This window comes from Citrus clementina, unplaced genomic scaffold (genome assembly GCF_000493195.1).
Source record: "Citrus clementina cultivar Clemenules unplaced genomic scaffold, Citrus_clementina_v1.0 scaffold_7, whole genome shotgun sequence".
NCBI classification, from domain to species: Eukaryota; Viridiplantae; Streptophyta; class Magnoliopsida; order Sapindales; family Rutaceae; genus Citrus; species Citrus x clementina.
The window spans coordinates 9,219,440-9,237,402 of record NW_006262075.1 but is presented as its reverse complement, the minus strand read 5'-3'; the positions used below and the strand labels follow the sequence as shown (position 1 = coordinate 9,237,402).

Sequence of the window (17,963 nt, the reverse complement as noted above, 5' to 3'; positions counted from 1 at the left end):
ACTTTGAGGTTGGATTAAATGATATGTTAAATGTTTCAAGGGACTATGAATTGAAATTGAATTTTGGTTTATAAAGTTAGATGGGTTTGTTGCTTGAACTACATAATGAGAATATTGATGCGCACACCTTGCACAATTAAAAATTGGTCTACTCTGTTTTTGGGAAAATATCATCTGCCTCTCTCTCCTTTTGTTTTATTTAATTTTAATTTTAATTATTTTTTATATGAATCTAAAAATATATTAAATTGAAAAAGGAGATTACAAAATTATCTTGAACAAGAGATTAAGTAATAAAACGACACTCAAGATAGTTTTAAGCATTCTCAGATAATTTTTAACAAATAACTATTGGTGGACAATCCCATCAATTGTATAGGTAACAAAATAATTTCAATTAGCCAAGCTATCTTTTACGGAAATTCCTTCTCAAAAAATATGGGAGCACTTAAAAATTGTGTTTTTAATCAAAATTGCAACAATTAATTCATTTATTACGAATACACCACGAAAGAACGAAACTTGGATTACAAAGACAAGATAGCGTGACTGAATTCACTTTCTGACTAGACATAATTTTTATTTTGTTCCTTACCACACTCTACCCACCACGTACCCTATTAAAAACATAAACTAAAGATAATCTACCTTCTAAAATTGGTTTGGAAAAAATAAAAATTGATAACTTTTCCACTTGTTTCAATATAATTCAGTATAATAAAGCTTTATTTTATATTGATGGGCTCTGTATGTGTGTGTATAAAATAAAAATTGATAGTATATGATAAATACTTCTCTTTAAAAATTCAAAGCCATTTAGTGGGTTTGCTCTAAATGCTGCTACTAGGTGGGATTGTCGCATTGAATGGCAGCCCTACAGATTATTTTAATAAAAATAGCAAAAATGTTATAAGATTTTCATCATACAAGTGTAAGGTAAAACCAAACTTTAGTTTCAAACTATAGCTAAATTTTTACCAAATGTTTTAGTATTGTAATTTTAAGACTACAAGTACCCAACTAGAGTATCTTTTTCGGAGCAAAGTGTTACGTGATTACATCTTTCTAATTAACTAAAACAAATTACATGACAGAGTGGCGTGTTCCAACCCAGCTTCCTTTGTGAAAACTTATATGTTTCGAGTTCAATTCATGAAAGAAGTAAGAGTAATCAAATTGTAGTGATATATTTAACTAATAAATTTACCTTGATCTTATCGAACTTGGAATCAATTAATTTTTTCATCTTAAAAATGCAGGGAAAAAAGGCTAAAAAACATCACAAGCAACTGATAAACAAGTTGTGAGTTTATCACTTCACAAATTCCATGCTCTGCCTAGTGTTCGCCAATGAGAGTGAGCATGCTCTGCAGATAAGCCTCCTCAACTTGTGGCGTCACTCCACAGTTACAAAACTCATCACTAGCCCACCACCCAATAAAAGGCTAACAAGACAACAACTTTCATAAAGAATAAACCCGAACTTTTTTGTTAATATAACTTACAAGGTTTAACTTCTCTTTCTTTGCCACTTTACACTCCTTTTTCTTGCTTTCTTCTTCTATAAGAATACAACCTAGAGAACTTCTTCTTCAGACCTCAAACTTTAAGAAAAAGTGCCCCAAAAAAAAAAAATGTGTCGCCCAAGTTTTGATCCTTTGCTTGGTGCTAGTAATCAAGAACGAAGGCGGTTTCTGCTGCTCAGAGCGGCGCAGGCAAGGGTGATAGCTAGCCAGCAAACGGTATCTGATGGTGGTGACGCTAAAACAACAAGGGTATGTGTATGCTCACCCACCAGCCATCCGGGGTCCTTCAGGTGTAGGTATCATAGAATTGAATATAAATGGGGGCGGTCGATTAAAGGCCAATAACAGCTAGCTAGATTTCATGTGTTCATCAGTATAGTGTATCGATCATTGCATAGAAATATATGTAACCGAAAGCTTATAAGTGTATGTATCTGTTTTCAACTCTATTTAATTCATAAACGAAGAAACCATACACATCATTTTTGTTTTTTCGTTTTTTTCCATTGCAGTAATGTACAGAAAACCATTAACTGAAAAGATGATGAAAAGGTTACCTAATAAGTTTAGGTATATTACGTTCTTGATTTGATTGCACACCATCACTGTCACAGCTGCATATTATATTTACAGATGATCCAAGAAACAGGCAAATCTTATAGCAGCATACATTTTAAATTCAAGATTCTCAAACCTGTTCCGGATTTAATTAAAATAATAAACTTGGACAGCGATCTTGTAAACAGTTGAATACACGCATAGTCCGGTGTCCCGAACTTGGTCAAATGTGCTGGACAAACTTCTGAATCTTTCAGCGCTGCTGCTTCACAATTCTCATGCATTGGCATTCAGGTTCATCCCTGATATCATAATCAAGAGATAATTAGTTATATTTCATCATTAACAGCTCATATATTCTCAGGATCATGCTACATTTCAATGCTGTATAATGATAGGAATGATTTCAGTTTTGATGACTTTCTCACCTTAGGGTAGCAATTTTGACGGGCAATTGTCTGACTGGTTGTGTTAATCAAAACCTCACATGATACTCTTGCCTGTTAAAAGGATTTAAAAGAACATAAACCAATATCATCACAACATAAATTTTTTACTGCCATGGGTTGAAACAATGGAAAAAGTACAATGAAGCTATAAACAAAGGATATCGCACTTTTAAAATCAGAGATCATCAGTGATTACTCAGTATCAGAAAAAAAAAAAGGGCCAAGGCAGAGTTGTTAAAGACTTACCGTTCTTGCCTTCCGAATGTTATCAAATTGTCATTTTAAAGTCAGAGTCGGTGACTTGTTATATTTTTTAATTGTAGATTATAATTTTTATGAGAGCACAATGAAGTTACAACACATGTTATTGTGTTTTCTCTCAATCTTTGCTTTAACATAGCTGGAAGCATAAGCCCACTGGCCTCATGGTTATTGTCACTTAGCTAATAAGTGCTTAATCTAAGAAGTGCTTTACTAAGAAGTTTCATATCTTGTGTTACCATCACTCGAAATACATTAAGTTATATTTACTTCTTAATTCAACCTTAAGCCTAGTAGCTAGCACTAACTTTAAACTTATTTTAAGCAATATAAACTTTTTCACCAGCAAAAGATACCAAAAATCAAGAAGTATATCAAAGTAAAATTCACTTTACTTCCAAGGGAAACTCAAGGAAGAAGAGCCCAAGATGACCGGTGACTTTAGTAATAGTGTCAAACGGCACAGTGCCTCTGGCCAAATCCTCAAGCAGGTACACAACATCTGACAGCACCTTCACACACTTAAGCTGAAGTTCAGCATCAATATACGACGATGCAAGAGCCTTTACACGACCATGATTGGACTTCACGTGCCCCAGCTTCCTCCCTCTGTACCCTACTGAAACATCCAAGCTTTTATAATTCACGGAGTAAACATCACGATTGTGAACCTTCAATGTGACATTCAAGGATATATCAATGCATATTGCTGGCTTCATGCGCACATGGAAGTGTGCTAAGTGAAGTTTTTCAATCTTAAGCTCAGGCTCAGATGGCCAGAAAACGTAGAGAAGGGCAGCTAGGAGAATGAGTGAAATGGCGATGGTTGCACACCAATTTCGCCTTGGATTTGCCAGGTAATAGTAAGGCAAAATGGTATAGTTTTCATCCTGGGGTTGAGGTGGTAACACTGTGTAGTAGTGGGGCTGTGATGATGTAGCTAGTGGCAGAGGTGAGGTGGTTTTGGAAGGAGCCATAGGTCTGGCTGGCTAACTGACTGCTTCGAGAAAAATGTTAGGAGGAAGAAGATGTTGGCTGCGAGGAAAGTGAGTGCTTTGTTGTTTTGCTCTTTACTGGGTTTGTTTTTGTGTGGAAAAATATAGTAGATGCTTGTTTCGGAAGATAGAATTTTGCTCGTAAGGTGTCAGTAATTATTGATGAAGTATTTTGTCGTGATTATTGGAGAAATATATATGTGGGGTTCAAGTTGAAGCAACACAGTTTGAATTATAATTTAGTTCTTCCATTTATTCTTGGCTTTGAAGTATGGCAAAATGCTACACTTTTCTCGAAAAGTATTTTAGCTCATCACCTTGATTGTCAAAAGAATTCGGTTCTGCAGTCAATTTTTATGCGCGTCTAGCCAAAATTGCTTGTTCCATTTTAAATGATTTTTCAAGTCATGGTAAGTTCTCTCTTCTCTCTCCCCCTCCCCGCTAGAGCTGGCAAAATTTGACACGACCCGATTACCCGACACGAACACGACATAAATAAATGGATATGGGTCGTCAAATTTAACACGATTATTAAATGGGTCGGGTCCGGGTCAACACGATTTTTTTCCGTGTCGGGTTTGGGTTAAAATTCTTGACCCATTTACCCGATCAATGACCCGATTATATTTTTTATTTTAAAATAATTTACATATTCTTATAATTAAAACTCAAATATTAGAGATGATTTTCTTTTTTTTTTTATTCTTTAAAAGGGTGAATATAAACACAATGTTTTATTTATAAAATTTTACATACATTTAGAGCTTCAATAGTATAAATGTGTAAAAATTGATAGATATGTATATTTTATAATATTGATATATAATATTATATATATATATATATATATAATTAAAACCTCAATAGTATACATGTGTAATATATTGGTAGATATGTATATTTTATAATATTGATAAATTATGTATGTATGTATGTACATACGTATGTATGATAGTGTGTAAATATTTGATGTAACTTTTGTTCAATATATAGATATTAAACGGGTTATTGGATAACCCGATTATTTTTCCGTGTCGGGTTTGGGTCTCAATATTTTGACACGATTATTAAATGGGTCGGGTTTGGGTCGACCTAAATTTGACACGACACGAAGCTGACACGACACGAACACGACCCGATGACCCGTTTTGCCAGCTCTACTCCCCGCGCCCTCACCCCCCCCCCCCCCCTCTTCTTCCTTCCCTTTCTTCTCATAACGACATGTTTGTGATGTAAAATATCAAACAATGCAATATAAGATTCATCTCTGGCACTCGGTTTCCATATGAATCAACATTCACTTGAATCGATATGATGTTCCACATTTAAGAGTGATAATTCACATCATCATACAAAAGTTTATTTCAACAACATCGTCCTCTCATATAAAAGGGTACATAAAGCAAAATCAACACTATTACAGTAAGTTATATGATTTTTATGAATCTCAAGTTATATAATGAACTCAAGACTTCCCATCAAGTACGGGAACACACCAATCAAGATGAAACTCTGAAACTCCTCGCGTGCGTGTAGTCCATCCGTCCATTAAATTATCTACATCAAGAAATATTTGATCATTGACTAGTAAGAAGTTCTCAGTCTTTAGATCGTTCAAGTAATGCCGCCAACACTTGATAGGATGAGAATTGCAACAGTTCACATCTCTAATCCATAGTTGGTCAGAAAGCCACTGTAATTCAAGCAAACAAAAGATATATCAGTCCAGATAAAAGTGATTATCAGCTTCAAAAACGATGACTGAGTTAAAAGCAAATTTCAGTCTCAATAGCGACAACTCCAAATCAGAAAACAAAAAATTAGGCCGCCTTTCACCAAGCATGAAAAATTCCCGATCTTTTAATTGAGAGCTTATAAATTACCTTAAAATGTTAAAATTATTCTCGAATTGCAATAAAAATCCTGCCCTTTTCTAACAGAGATTCAAGTTCACCATGGATGAAAAATTTATGAATCTACAAAACAACATTTCAACTCTTCTTTCCCTCCTATCCTCCACATCAGTGTTCAAAGAACTTGTACTGTACTTACTATGACACATTGGCGATCAAATAGGACATAACATACCGTAATGAATTTGTGATCTTCCTCAAACATCACATTCACTCGCAAAGTCCTAGGATGACAAATCCAGAAAACACAATCCAGTAAAGTTTCATAATCCGATAATGGCACATTTGTATGCAGCTCCAGATTCTCAACTTGTAAAGGAAGTGAAGGGGAACATTCACTGAGTTCGTCTAAATTATATAAGACCTTGATAAATGGCAAGGAACAAAGACGGGAAGAGAAAAAGAAAATTAGTAACCATAAACAATAGTGACAACATAAAGTGAAATGTTAAAAATCTATAATATGAATTTTGTAGCATACCTTGCTCGAATACAAAGATAGCTTTAAACTTTCAATTTGCTTGGATACTCCAAGAAATTTCTTTAGTTTGAGGTACCAATGAGTGTTGAGAACACCTTTACACACAAAGCTGACTTTCCATGGACAAGGAACATTTATTGATATAATGGGAATTGGATTAAACTCGTAAGTAAACAAAAGTAAATTAGGAGCATCAACATCAATTACCTTCAAATATTTGCAGCTACGAAACAGTAAGTTCTTAAGTTGATTACTGGAAATCTTTATCTTTCCGGGCAAACAACAGCGCGTCACAAACAGATCCTCAAGCGAAGGAAATTTTGAAATAAGGTGATTAAACTCATTGTCAGCAAAATATACAGAAACTAAATCTAACTTTTTCAGATGGGGAGACCTAGCCACCTCAACTACACGTGGCCTTCGCGCTCCGTAAAATAAAAGGGTTAACTGCTGAAGACTTGGAACTGAAATTTCAACAATTTCAATTTCCTCAGAAAATGAGCGGATCTCCATAATCTTGAGCTTGGAAGCCTTAGAGACACACAAATGCTTCAAACCCCAACAATTCGAAAAACACAAATCTTCAAGTAAGGGGCATTCAGTAGCAAGCTTTTGAACCATCTGTTCATCTAAACAGACTCGTTCTAGAGTTAGCTTTTTGAGGGAACACAACATTATAGAATCAAAGGGCTGCTCCAACCTACACCAAACTAGCCTTAAATTCGTCACAGAATTAGCAGAAAAGATTGCCTGAGGCAAAGTGTACACTGTGTTTTCGTCTGTTATGTTCTCAAAATCTAACTCTCTAACCCCATTTTCCACAGCCAAGCGTATCCATCTATCAACAATTGGAGCTGATCCTTTAACATCCAGAAAAGTAAGGAATAGCCTAAATTTCTGAATACAAAACTTTAGCTTGCAGAACCTAACCAGGGAAGCATCCACAAAATCCATGAATTTCTTCACAGTTTCACTGAAAGAATAATTTTGCTTCCTCACACAAAAGCTTCCATAATCCAACCTGCTTGCTCCAGGAAAGAAGTAATTTTGGTCGAAATCCAAGATGGGAAATGAAACATACAACTGATTCCATTTCTTTGACAAAACACTTGTTCGAGCAACCTCTTTAGCAGAAAGGTACGACATGAGATGATGAATGATAAACGTAGGCAGCTCCGATATTCGATCCATGGCCACAACTGTCTCATCCATAATCTTCAACTCTGTCAAAATATTCATATCCAATAACACTCTAAAGAAACCTAAATTGTAAAACTCTATTTATGCAGCAGCTAAATAAATTCCAGGAAAGTTGCAATAAGAATATCGAGCGAACTCTATTTCCTTGTAGCTAAGCCCTATGTACTTCATCATGCTCAGGTATTAAAATTTACCCAGTAACATAGTAATACTAAAAAGATTCAAGGAAGCTGGACAGACTAGTTAGAGAATTTAAAATAACAAAGACATAATTAAAAATGATAAAACAAATTATTACCAGTAAATTCTCCGCCTGTTTTCACTTGAAGAATAGGAAACACACATTTTTTTTTTTTTTTTGGTCGAAACGGGAATTGAGAATAGAGAATAATAGGTGAGGTATTTGAAAATGTGAAGTAAGTAATAATGAGCTTAGGCCTAAGAATAAACCCAGTTTGGGCCACGAGGTCAATTGTTGGGCTTACATTAACTATTCTCACTATCAGGCTTTCAAGTTTCAATTAGGTCTCTTGTGGACTCCGACACATTTAGAAGTAAAATTTAGATGAAATTACAAAACTGACCAAAATTTTCTCGAAAATTATCTTAACTTAAACAAAATCAATATTTTTGGTTTTACATTTCAATATTTTATTTACTTTTTATCATTTTTTACTAACCTAATTGAAAAAGGTTGATGATATTATCTATTATTGCGTTTATTTGCCCATGTTATTAAGAAACTTAGGAATTGTTTGCAGAGTATTCGGTAAATCACTAATTATAGAATTGAATTAAGCTTTACCCACCACTCTCCCGCCCTTCTTTTTTCAATAAATAAAAATAATCAAAGTTTATAAAATAATTTGATTTTGTAACATTTTTTATCAAATAAATTGGGGTAGCAAAACGAATAAACGAATTGTATTCAAATCGATTTATAAACATGGGTCAAAACTCTACTGATTCGGATTTGATTCATTTGTTAAACGAATTGAAATCTCAGAATTCGTATTTTATTTGTTTATTAAATGAATATTCGGTTTGATTCGTTTGGAATTAAAAGACGAATCAAATCTAATATGAATTCATGTACTATTCATTTATCCTATAATGAATTCATAACAAATCGAATTGAATATGAATTCATTAACAAAAATATAATTGATAAATAAAAATTAAACAAAATAAAATATAAAAGGACCACAAATTTAACATCCTATAAAATAAAACTTATTGTCATTTATAATTATAATATTGGCCATCAAATTGTAAAATATTTTCATACATATTTATGGATAAATAAGTAATTTAATAAAAGAAATAACAAATGAATTTATCTTACTTGATTCACTTATAAGTCATTTATTAGACGACTCCTAAATGAATTAACTTCATCAAACTTGAATTTGATTTGTTTAATTAGCGAATCAGATGGAATTCACTCAATTAGTAAATGAATCAATTTTTTCAAAAGCCAAATCGATTTAACTCGCATCGAAATCGAATCGAATAAATGAATATTGACCCAAATTGTCACGAAATAAATATTAAATTTATTTCTAAAAAACAACTGGACCAGCTTTCAAGGCCCAGTTGCTTTGTAGCTAAGCGGAATCGGCTTTTACTCTACCAGCTTCCAAAGCCCAACTGGACCAAAAACTTTGAAGCTTCGCTTGCTGACATAACAATGTAGAAGAGTAATGCTCTTCACACCCCTGTAATATCCTTATGTCACCTCACTTTTTGGAATGATAATTCTATTATTGTTGACAATTGCATTAAAAAAAATATATATTTAATTAAACTAATATATCTTTACAAATCAAAGACCCTAACTATTTTTTATCCTAATATATGATATAATTTTTTTTGGGAAGAAATGAATACAATTTTGAAATAATTATCTAATAACAATAATTTTATTATGAAAAAGTTTGTTTAAAAAATTTATTCAAAATGATAGTGATTTAATTGAATTCTATTGCAAATTTATGTCTTTTTTTTTTTTTAAACAGAAATTCAACCGTATTTGTTAATTTATTTTAAACTGTGTATAGTTCCAGTGCCGCTCCTGGTGACGACTCAACTTGACAGAACTGGATTGTAAGCTATAATCGTAGAGGTAAAACTTGACAAGCGTTGCTACAATAGGATGTAACCATATTTCGTTCTCATGGAATGGAGCAAGGCACATATGTTTACAGGTTCCAAATAATTTACTGGTAATAAAGTTCACCTTATCATTTTCACTTTTAATAGTATAAGTACAGTTTCTAACTTATTTTATTTTCCTTTTTCTTTCTTATGATTTGTTTAGGTTTAATCCAATTTAGAGCATTTCAGAAAACACTCCCCTTCACTCCCTAATCCCTGTTCGAGTTGAGAAAATGAAGCTATTTATGCATGTGTCAGAATCCAACTACCAAATTCTGTTGGATGTCATTTTCTTGATTTGTTATCCGAAGACTTTGTGTGCGCGGTCTGGAAATGATATGGGGGCCAATTCGTTGAGCTACGTTCAATTTTGTAATTAATTTCTCTTACTCAAGTTAACAATTATGAGGGAAACGGAGAAAAGAATAGCAGTACTATGGTACCAGATTCATGAATTTAATTTTGGTCGTTTGGTGTGTCAAAAGTTCTCTCACAAACTAGTCAAAAACTAATTCGAATGACATTTTGGAAGCATCTCTGGATTGTAGCCATTAGGCCTATTTTTGATACAAAGTCTATGTGAAATAAGACAATGTAATTTGTTCACAGTCATATCTCTTTTAATTTTTTATTAGAATCACTTTATTTTGATTATTGCAGCTGCTCTATGAACAATTATCGAATCGAAATGTGAGGTGTTGCAGCTCTCATCGTATCAAATGATGGCGTCATTATTCAAATGATCTAAAGATTGAGAACTTCCGACCATATGACCAGGATTGCGAGCTGATTAATATTAGATTATTTGATAGACTGATGGCTTATGCTTCTGAATGCGGATTTTAAACTTCCCGAGGGATTTTTCGAACTCAATCTTGAATGGGGGTTTCCTGCTCCACTCAATGTCAATTCTAGTGTTTTTTCCACTAGGTTACATGTCTTGGTTGTTTTCAGACATACAGCTTGTAATTCTTCAAAGTCCTAAAATTTCTAGAAGATTTTATTTTGCCTTTTATCCAATGGAAACCTCAAAATGTATCAACGAGCCTGCCAGTCTCCCCATACTTCTCAAGGGCCACGTGCGTTGTAGGATGCCCGCAACCGCAAGATTTGCAAGTTCCAGTGCCGTTGCTTCAACTTCATCCTCTTCGGGTGGTTTCTATAGCTGGCTGACTGGGGAACAGTCCACTTCTTCACCTTCTCTAGATTTTCCACTTCCAGGTATCTGTCTTTCTCTTCCATCTTCATAACCTGATTATGTTGAACAAGGCAAAACTGAGATTTCGACTCTATGGCTCTACCAAATGGTGTCAAAATCGTCTTAGAAACATCAGTGAGCCTTGTAGCTCAATATAGTTTTATGTTGATTGTGGTTCAATTTATGAGTCACCAATCTCATTTGTGAAAACAGACTTGCTTGAGCGTATGGCTTTCAGGAGTACAAGAGATAGGAGTCACTTGCGTGTTGTGCGAGATATGAAGGCAATATCCAAGCCTCACCTTCTAGGGAGCAGATGGGGTGCTCCTTTGCTGCTCTGGAAACTTATGTCCCTGAAATGGTTGAGCTTCTTACTGATGTTTGCTGAACTCTGTTTTTCTGGATTCGGAGGTCAATGAACAACTTGATCAGAAGACGAAATCTTAGATTAGTGAGGCTACCAGAAATCCTCAAAGCTTAATTTCAGAGGTAATTTTTTCAGCTTGTTATTCTGTTGTATTGGCTAATCCCCTTCTAGCCCCGGAATGTGCTATAAGTAGATTAAACTCTACACTTATCAAAGAATTTTTTGCCGAAAATTATACTGCTCCTTGGATGGTACTTGCTGCCTCTCGTGTTGAACATGACCAGTTGGTATCTGTAGTAGAACCACTTTTATCTGACTTACCCAATATCCATCCTCAATGACTTTGACTGTTATTCAGATGCTATTGGGAGGAGGTGGATCATTCTCAGCTGGAGGCCCCGGAAAAGGAGTGTATTCAAGGCTGCATCGTTGTGTTTTGAATGAGATCCCGCACGTTCAGCCCTTTTCAGCATTCAGCAACATCTACAATCATCCTGGCATATTCGGAATCCAGGGTACAACTGGTTATGATTCCGTACCAAAATCCATTGATTTAGCAGGCAGGGAGTTTACTTCTATGGCATAACTCCTGGAGGAGTTAATCAAGTACAGCTAGATCGCGCCATACAGTCAACCAACTCAGCTATTTTGATGAATTTGGAATCCAGGATAGCTGTTTCGGAAGATATAGATAGACAAGGTCAGACACATGGTGAGAGTGGAGCATTGACTGTAGAAGGAGTTACAAAAACTGATATATATTGCTTCCACGGCACAGAGGCTTATTTTATCCCCTCTCACAATGGCATCATATGGAGATGTCATTAATGTCCCAAGCTATGATGCGGAGTCAGCAGCAAGTTCAAGTCAAAATAGAAATTGAATTTTTTGCTAGGCCGTTGTCTATGTTATTGCATATCTGCATTCCTTGAAGCTCTTCTGCACTCTCATTTTTATGAATAATTTGGGTCTTAAGCAAGCAGCAGTTTTAAATATGATACTGTATTGACCAAAATTACTTGCCTTTCAGAAAAATACTACTCATTTTCTATTGTAGTTTGTTCCACAAATTACCTGGGTTATTTGCACTCTAAAAACTATTTTGAATATTTGAATCCACAAAATACTTTTTGTGCCCATTTATTTGTAAAATTTAATATTACAAAAAACCTATAAAGGTAATTACTAATAAATACAAAGCACAATGTAATTATAATCAATTATACAAGAATTTTATGCATGCTGCGCAGATAACTTTGCTAAATCTCTAAAACTGGTACTTCTAAGTTGAACATAAAATTGAATCAAATGGAAAGAGATTTAAAAAGGAATAAGGAAGAAACTGTAATGGAACAAGCAATTTCGGGTTATGGAAAGGCAGGGTTCAAAATCTTATACACGAATGAACTAAGAATGTTGCTACTAGAAAACCCAAGTGTAGTCAAATTCTATCTTATACTCCGAAAGCTTATCCTACGCTTGTTGAAAAGTCAAAGCTTTTTGGTGAGTTTTTTCAAATTGGTTGAAAAAGAAAAGTGAGCCACATGTATTGCTTTTGTTTTTCAAAGTCGGCACCAAAGTGCAAGCTGTAGAATATATGACTTTTGACAATCCTTCACCAAATGAAGAAAAATGAAAAAGGTTAGCAAAATTTATCAAATTGACAGATAGGAGAATTGACAAATTGCAAAGTGGATGGTGCAATAGTGCAACGTTTTTTTGCTATAAATAGAGATTCATTCTTCATTTATAAATCATCCCAAAATTGTTAAGCTTATAAGTTTATGAGAGTGTGAGCAATTGGAGAGTGTGTGTGAGAGTACTAGGTGTATTTGGGTTCTGGGAAAGTGGGATTTCTTTACTCAAATTTGTACTCAAATAATTGTTAATAATACAATTATTTTTCTCTTGCTCCCGTGGACGTAGGCATATTGCTGAACCGCGTAATTCTTGTGTCCTTTATTTTTTCTGTGATTATTCGGTGCGCTTGTTTCCACATTTCGCGTACAACAAGTGATATCAGAGCCGACGGTTCGTACTTGAGGGGATATGATACTATTCACATATACGGTACTATTCCCGTATATGGTATTGTTCACATACGGTACTGTTCACGAATACGGTGGAGATGGTCATTTTTACTTGGGAGACAGTCTATTGTAAGTAGTGTGTATTTTTGCATGTCTAGGAAAGTTCTGTCAACAAGGCGATAAGAGTCTAAGGATTCTGATTTTTAATTGGGACCGAGTTCCCATCCAGATTTCTGGGAACTTTCCTGGTGCATTTATTCACGCGAAATTAACATCATAAAGGTTGTTTTTCAAGTAGAAATAGTTCTTTGAAAAATGGTAGAAGGTGAAACTTCCAGAATTGGGGACAGATCCACCGAGACTATTTCAGGAGATACTTCTGGTGGGAGGCGAGATTTATCACATCACTATTCAACACCTGTTACAGGAGGCCAGAAGATTGATGTTGAAAAGTTTGATGGGAAAATCAACTTCGGCATGTGGAGGCGCGAAGTTATGGATACCCTTATTCAAATCGATCTCGATGTTGTTCTGAAAAATAAAAGACACTTGTATGATGAAGAAATTTGGGATCGTATGAACTAGAAAGCCTGTGGTCAGATCAGATCTTATTTGACCAAGGAGGTGAAATACTTGGTGAAAGATAAGGAGTGTGCGATGACTTTGTGGCATACATTGAAGGAAAAGTACTTGCTAAAAAGTCCTGAAAATCGTCTTTATGCAATGAGCCAAATATATGGCTTTCGAATGAAGTCTGGGGTGTCAATGCACGATCATGTCTCAAGATTTGAAAAGTTACTTGCTGATTTGAAGAATCTTGATGAAAATATTAAGGATGAAGTCAAGACTATGATTCTATTACACTCACTACCAGAGGAATATAGCAATTTTGTGACTACTTTGATATATGGGAAAAGCGTGATCATTTTCAAAGATGTTTGCACAGCATTTACTAACTTGGAGATTCAGAATAATAATAAAAATTTTGAACGAGTATCGTCTGAAGCTTTGGTGAGCAAAGATTGGGCAATGGAGAAAAAGAAAAAGCATGGTGGAAAGAATTCTCGATCCAAATCAAGAAGCAGAGATATAGCTCGAGACGAATGTGTCTTTTGTCATAAAAAAGGCCATTGGAGGAAAGTTGTCCAAAGGCTCAAAAGAGAGATGTGAAGAAACCAGCAGCAACAAACATGGCATAGAAATATGAAGACTCTGATTATTCATTAAGTATTACTCCTGCAGTATACGTGACTAGTTCGAGCAAGTGGATACTTGATACTGGAGCAACCTATCATTTGTGTCCCATTAAGGAATGATTTACGGATTTCAGCGAATTGGAATCTGGTGCAGTTATGATGGGGAATGATCAACCTTGTCGCACAATGGGGATAGGAACAATTCGACTCAAATGTTCAATGGAATGATCAGAGAACTCAAAGAGGTTAGATTTGTTCCAGCTTTAAAGAAAAATCTAATTTCTGTGGGTGCTTTGGAAGCTAAAGGCTACAAGGTTATCATTGAAGATGACACAATGAAGTTTACACATGGGGCTATAGTGATTCTGCAAGGGGTTTGGCATCACAATTTGTACTATTTGAAGGGAGGTACAACTGATGAAGTAAATATTGTTGAGGCGCACAGTGACACTACCAAGCTATGGCAGGTACGATTAGGACATGTTGGAGAGAAGTCTTTGCAAACTTTGATGAGGCACAAACTCTTAAAAGGTATCAAAACCTGTAAATTAAATTTCTGTGAGCATTGTGTAGTAGGCAAGAAAACAAGGGTCAAGTTTGGTACGGCTAATCACGATGCTTGTGAGATCCTTGAATATGTTCACAATGATGTATGGGGACCAACCAAGACTACATCAATTGGTAGAAGCTATTATTTTGTTACATTTATTAATGATTTCTCTAGACGTGTGTGGATGTACACCATGCGAGCAAATGATGAGGTTCTAGAGATTTTTGTGAAATAGAAGAAATTGGTGGAGACTTAAACTGACAGAAAGATCAAAGTATTACGATCTGATAATGTGGGTGAATATACTTCTGATCCATTCTTGCAAGTATGCCAGAATGAAGGTATTAAAAGACATTTCACGATGAGACATACTCTGCAACAGAACGGTGTGGCTGAGCGTATGAATCATACTTTACTGGAGAAAGTACAGTGTATGTTATCTAATGCTGATTTAGATAAAAAGTTTTGGGCTGAAGTTGTGAGCTACGCAAGTCACTTGGTAAACCGGTTGCCTTCTGCTGCAATTAGAGGTAAAATTCCTATGGAAATGTGGTCTAGAAAACATGCATAAGACTATAATTCCCTTCGTATATTCGGGTGTCCAGCTTATTATCATGTCAAAGATGGTAAATTGGATCCTCGTGCTAGAAAAGCTATCTTCATGGGATTCAAAGATGGAGTAAAGGGCTTCAAGCTTTGCAATCTAGAAGACAAAAAGTTTGTGTGTAGCAGAGATGTCACGTTTGATGAAGCTTCAATGATGAAAGTTTCAAGTTCTCAGCAAGTGGAGAACAAGACCAAAAAGGTATTGCAGCGGGTGAAGTTTGATGTAACTCCATATGTACCAGTTAGTTCTACATCAGAGAAGGGTTCAACTATGGAGGTGACACCTAGAGTTGAAGAAGAGGTTGTTTCTTCTGATGTCCCACAAAATGAAGAAACAATTGATGATGTAGATAATGATGATTTTATAGCAACGAGAAGGCCAAGAAGAGAAATAAAGAAACCTGGATGACTTACTAAAGACATGATGGTAGCCTATGCACTTCCAGTTATTGATGATGACATCCCCAACACTTTCGGTGAAGCATTACGCAGCAGTGAAAGTGATCAATAAAAGTTAGCCATAAAAGAAGAGATGAAATCTCTCCATCAAAACCAGACTTGGGAACTTGTAAAGTTACCAAAGGGAAAAAAAGGCTATTTGGAATAAATGGGTCTACACCAAAAAGCAAGGATCTCCAAATCAAGCAACTCCTCGATACAAGGCAAGGCTCGTGGCAAAAGGTTTTGCTTAGAAGGAATGTATTGACTATAATGAAGTTTTCTCTCTAGTTGTAAAACATACTTCCATTCGTATCCTACTTGCCTTAGTTGTAAAATATGAGTTAGAGTTGGCTCAATTGGATGTTAAGACGACGTTCTTATATGGAGATTTGGAGGAGAAAATCTATATGATTTAGCCTTGTGGTTTCAGAGTTGCTGAAAAGGAGAATCATGCGTGTAGGTTGATTAAATCTTTGACGGACTGAAGCAATCGCCAAGGCAGTGGTACAAAGATTTGATCAATTTATACAAGGGCAGAAATTCACCAGAAGTGAACACGATCATTGTGTTTACTTTCGAAGACTACTAGATGGAGCTTTCATCTATTTGTTACTCCATGTCGACGATATGCTTATAGTTTCGAAGAATATGGATGAGATCAAAAGATTAAAGAAGCAGCTGGCTTCTGAGTTCGAGATGAAAGACTTGGGTGATGCACAGAGAATACTTGTGATGGAGATTCGTAGAGACAAGAAGAATGAGAGCGTATGGTTAACTCAAAAGTCTTATTTGAAGAAAGTGCTAGAAAGATTCGGTATGGATGACAAAACTAAACCGGTATGTACACCTCTAACTCCTCATTTCAAATTAAGCTCTTCTTCGTGTCCTAGATCTCAAGAGGAGCGTGATTACATGGCTCATGTTCTATATGCTAGTGCTGTGGGTAGTCTTATGTATGTTATAGTATGCACAAGACCCGATATATCTCGAGTAGTGAGCATTGTTGGTAGATACATGCACAATTCAGGTAAAAATCACTGGCTTACAGTAAAGTGGATTCTCCAATATCTGTATGGGACAGTTGATGTTGGTTTATTGTTCAAGAAGGATTGTGGTCAACAATGTGTTGGGTATTGTGATTCTGATTTCGCTGAAGACCTTGACAAGCGAAGATCAACAACGGGCTATGTATTCACATTGGGTGAAGGTCCGGTTAGCTGGAGGTCGATTCTACAATCGACAATTGCTCTGTCCACTACGGAAGCAGAGTATATGGAAGCAACTGAAGCTGTAAAAGAAGCTATCTGGTTGAAATGCTTGTTAGGTGATTGGCGAGTAATCCAGGAGAACATTGCAATCTTCTGTGATAATCAAAGTGCGATATTCCTTGCGAAGAATCAAGCATATCACGCTCGGACGAAGCACATAGATGTGAAATATCATTATGTGAGAGAGATTATCGAGAGCGGTGTTGTGTTATTGAGAAAGATCGATACCAAAGATAATCCATCAGATATGTTGACAAAGGTAGTTTCTGGAGTTAAGTTTCAACATTGCTTGAAACTAATTCAAATCCTTCAATTATGTTAAGTTATGTCCTTCAGAAATTTTGAACTACAGTTGGCTTGATCCCAAATTTTGGGTACGTAGGCAGTCACAGAGATGCAGCCACTTTGGGGATGATGATTGGTTGGTAGTCGGCTTAGATTTGGACAAATCTTTGCCGAGGTGGAGAATTGTTGAAAAGTCAAAACTTTTTGGTGAGTTTTTTCAAATTGGTTGAAAAAGAAAAGTGAGCCACATGTATTGCTTTTGTTTTTCAAAGTCTGCACCAAATTGCAAGCTGTAGAATATATGACTTTTGACAATCCTTCACCAAATGAAGAAAACTGAAAAAGGTTAGCAAAATTTGTCAAATTGACAGATAGGAGAATTGACAAATTACAAAGCGGATGGTGCAATAGTGCAACGTTTTTTGCTATAAATAGAGATGCATTCTTCATTTGTAAATCATCCCAAAATTGTTAAACTTATA

At 35.4% G+C, this 17,963-nt stretch overlaps 2 protein-coding genes and 1 pseudogene across 4 annotated transcripts; 1 reads left to right on the top strand and 2 right to left on the bottom strand.

Annotated features, from left to right (window-relative positions):
• Positions 1–2,114: 2,114 nt before the first annotated feature.
• On the bottom strand, positions 2,115–3,904 carry LOC18036492. Its single transcript, XM_006426952.2, has 3 exons — positions 3,190–3,904; positions 2,513–2,584; positions 2,115–2,386 (listed from the first exon to the last, which is right to left on the bottom strand). Exons 1-3 carry the CDS (start codon positions 3,769–3,771, stop codon positions 2,381–2,383), a joined length of 660 nt encoding a protein of 219 aa, XP_006427015.1. The 5' UTR covers positions 3,772–3,904; the 3' UTR covers positions 2,115–2,380.
• Positions 3,905–5,062: 1,158 nt separating this feature from the next.
• Positions 5,063–7,776, bottom strand: LOC18036491 (F-box/LRR-repeat protein At4g14103). Of its 3 annotated transcripts, none has more exons than XM_024180998.1 (4): positions 7,682–7,776; positions 6,184–7,382; positions 5,878–6,066; positions 5,063–5,482 (listed from the first exon to the last, which is right to left on the bottom strand). In XM_024180998.1, exons 2-4 carry the CDS (start codon positions 7,372–7,374, stop codon positions 5,255–5,257), a joined length of 1,608 nt encoding a protein of 535 aa, XP_024036766.1. In that variant the 5' UTR covers positions 7,375–7,382; positions 7,682–7,776; the 3' UTR covers positions 5,063–5,254. The 3 variants fall into 3 exon arrangements, with proteins under 3 accessions (XP_024036766.1, XP_006427013.1, XP_006427014.1); XM_006426950.2 differs by having other exon boundaries at positions 6,184–7,406; positions 7,682–7,775; XM_006426951.2 differs by lacking the exon at positions 7,682–7,776 and having other exon boundaries at positions 6,184–7,675.
• Positions 7,777–10,559: 2,783 nt separating this feature from the next.
• LOC112096882 lies at positions 10,560–11,981 on the top strand (annotated as a pseudogene).
• Positions 11,982–17,963: the final 5,982 nt, after the last annotated feature.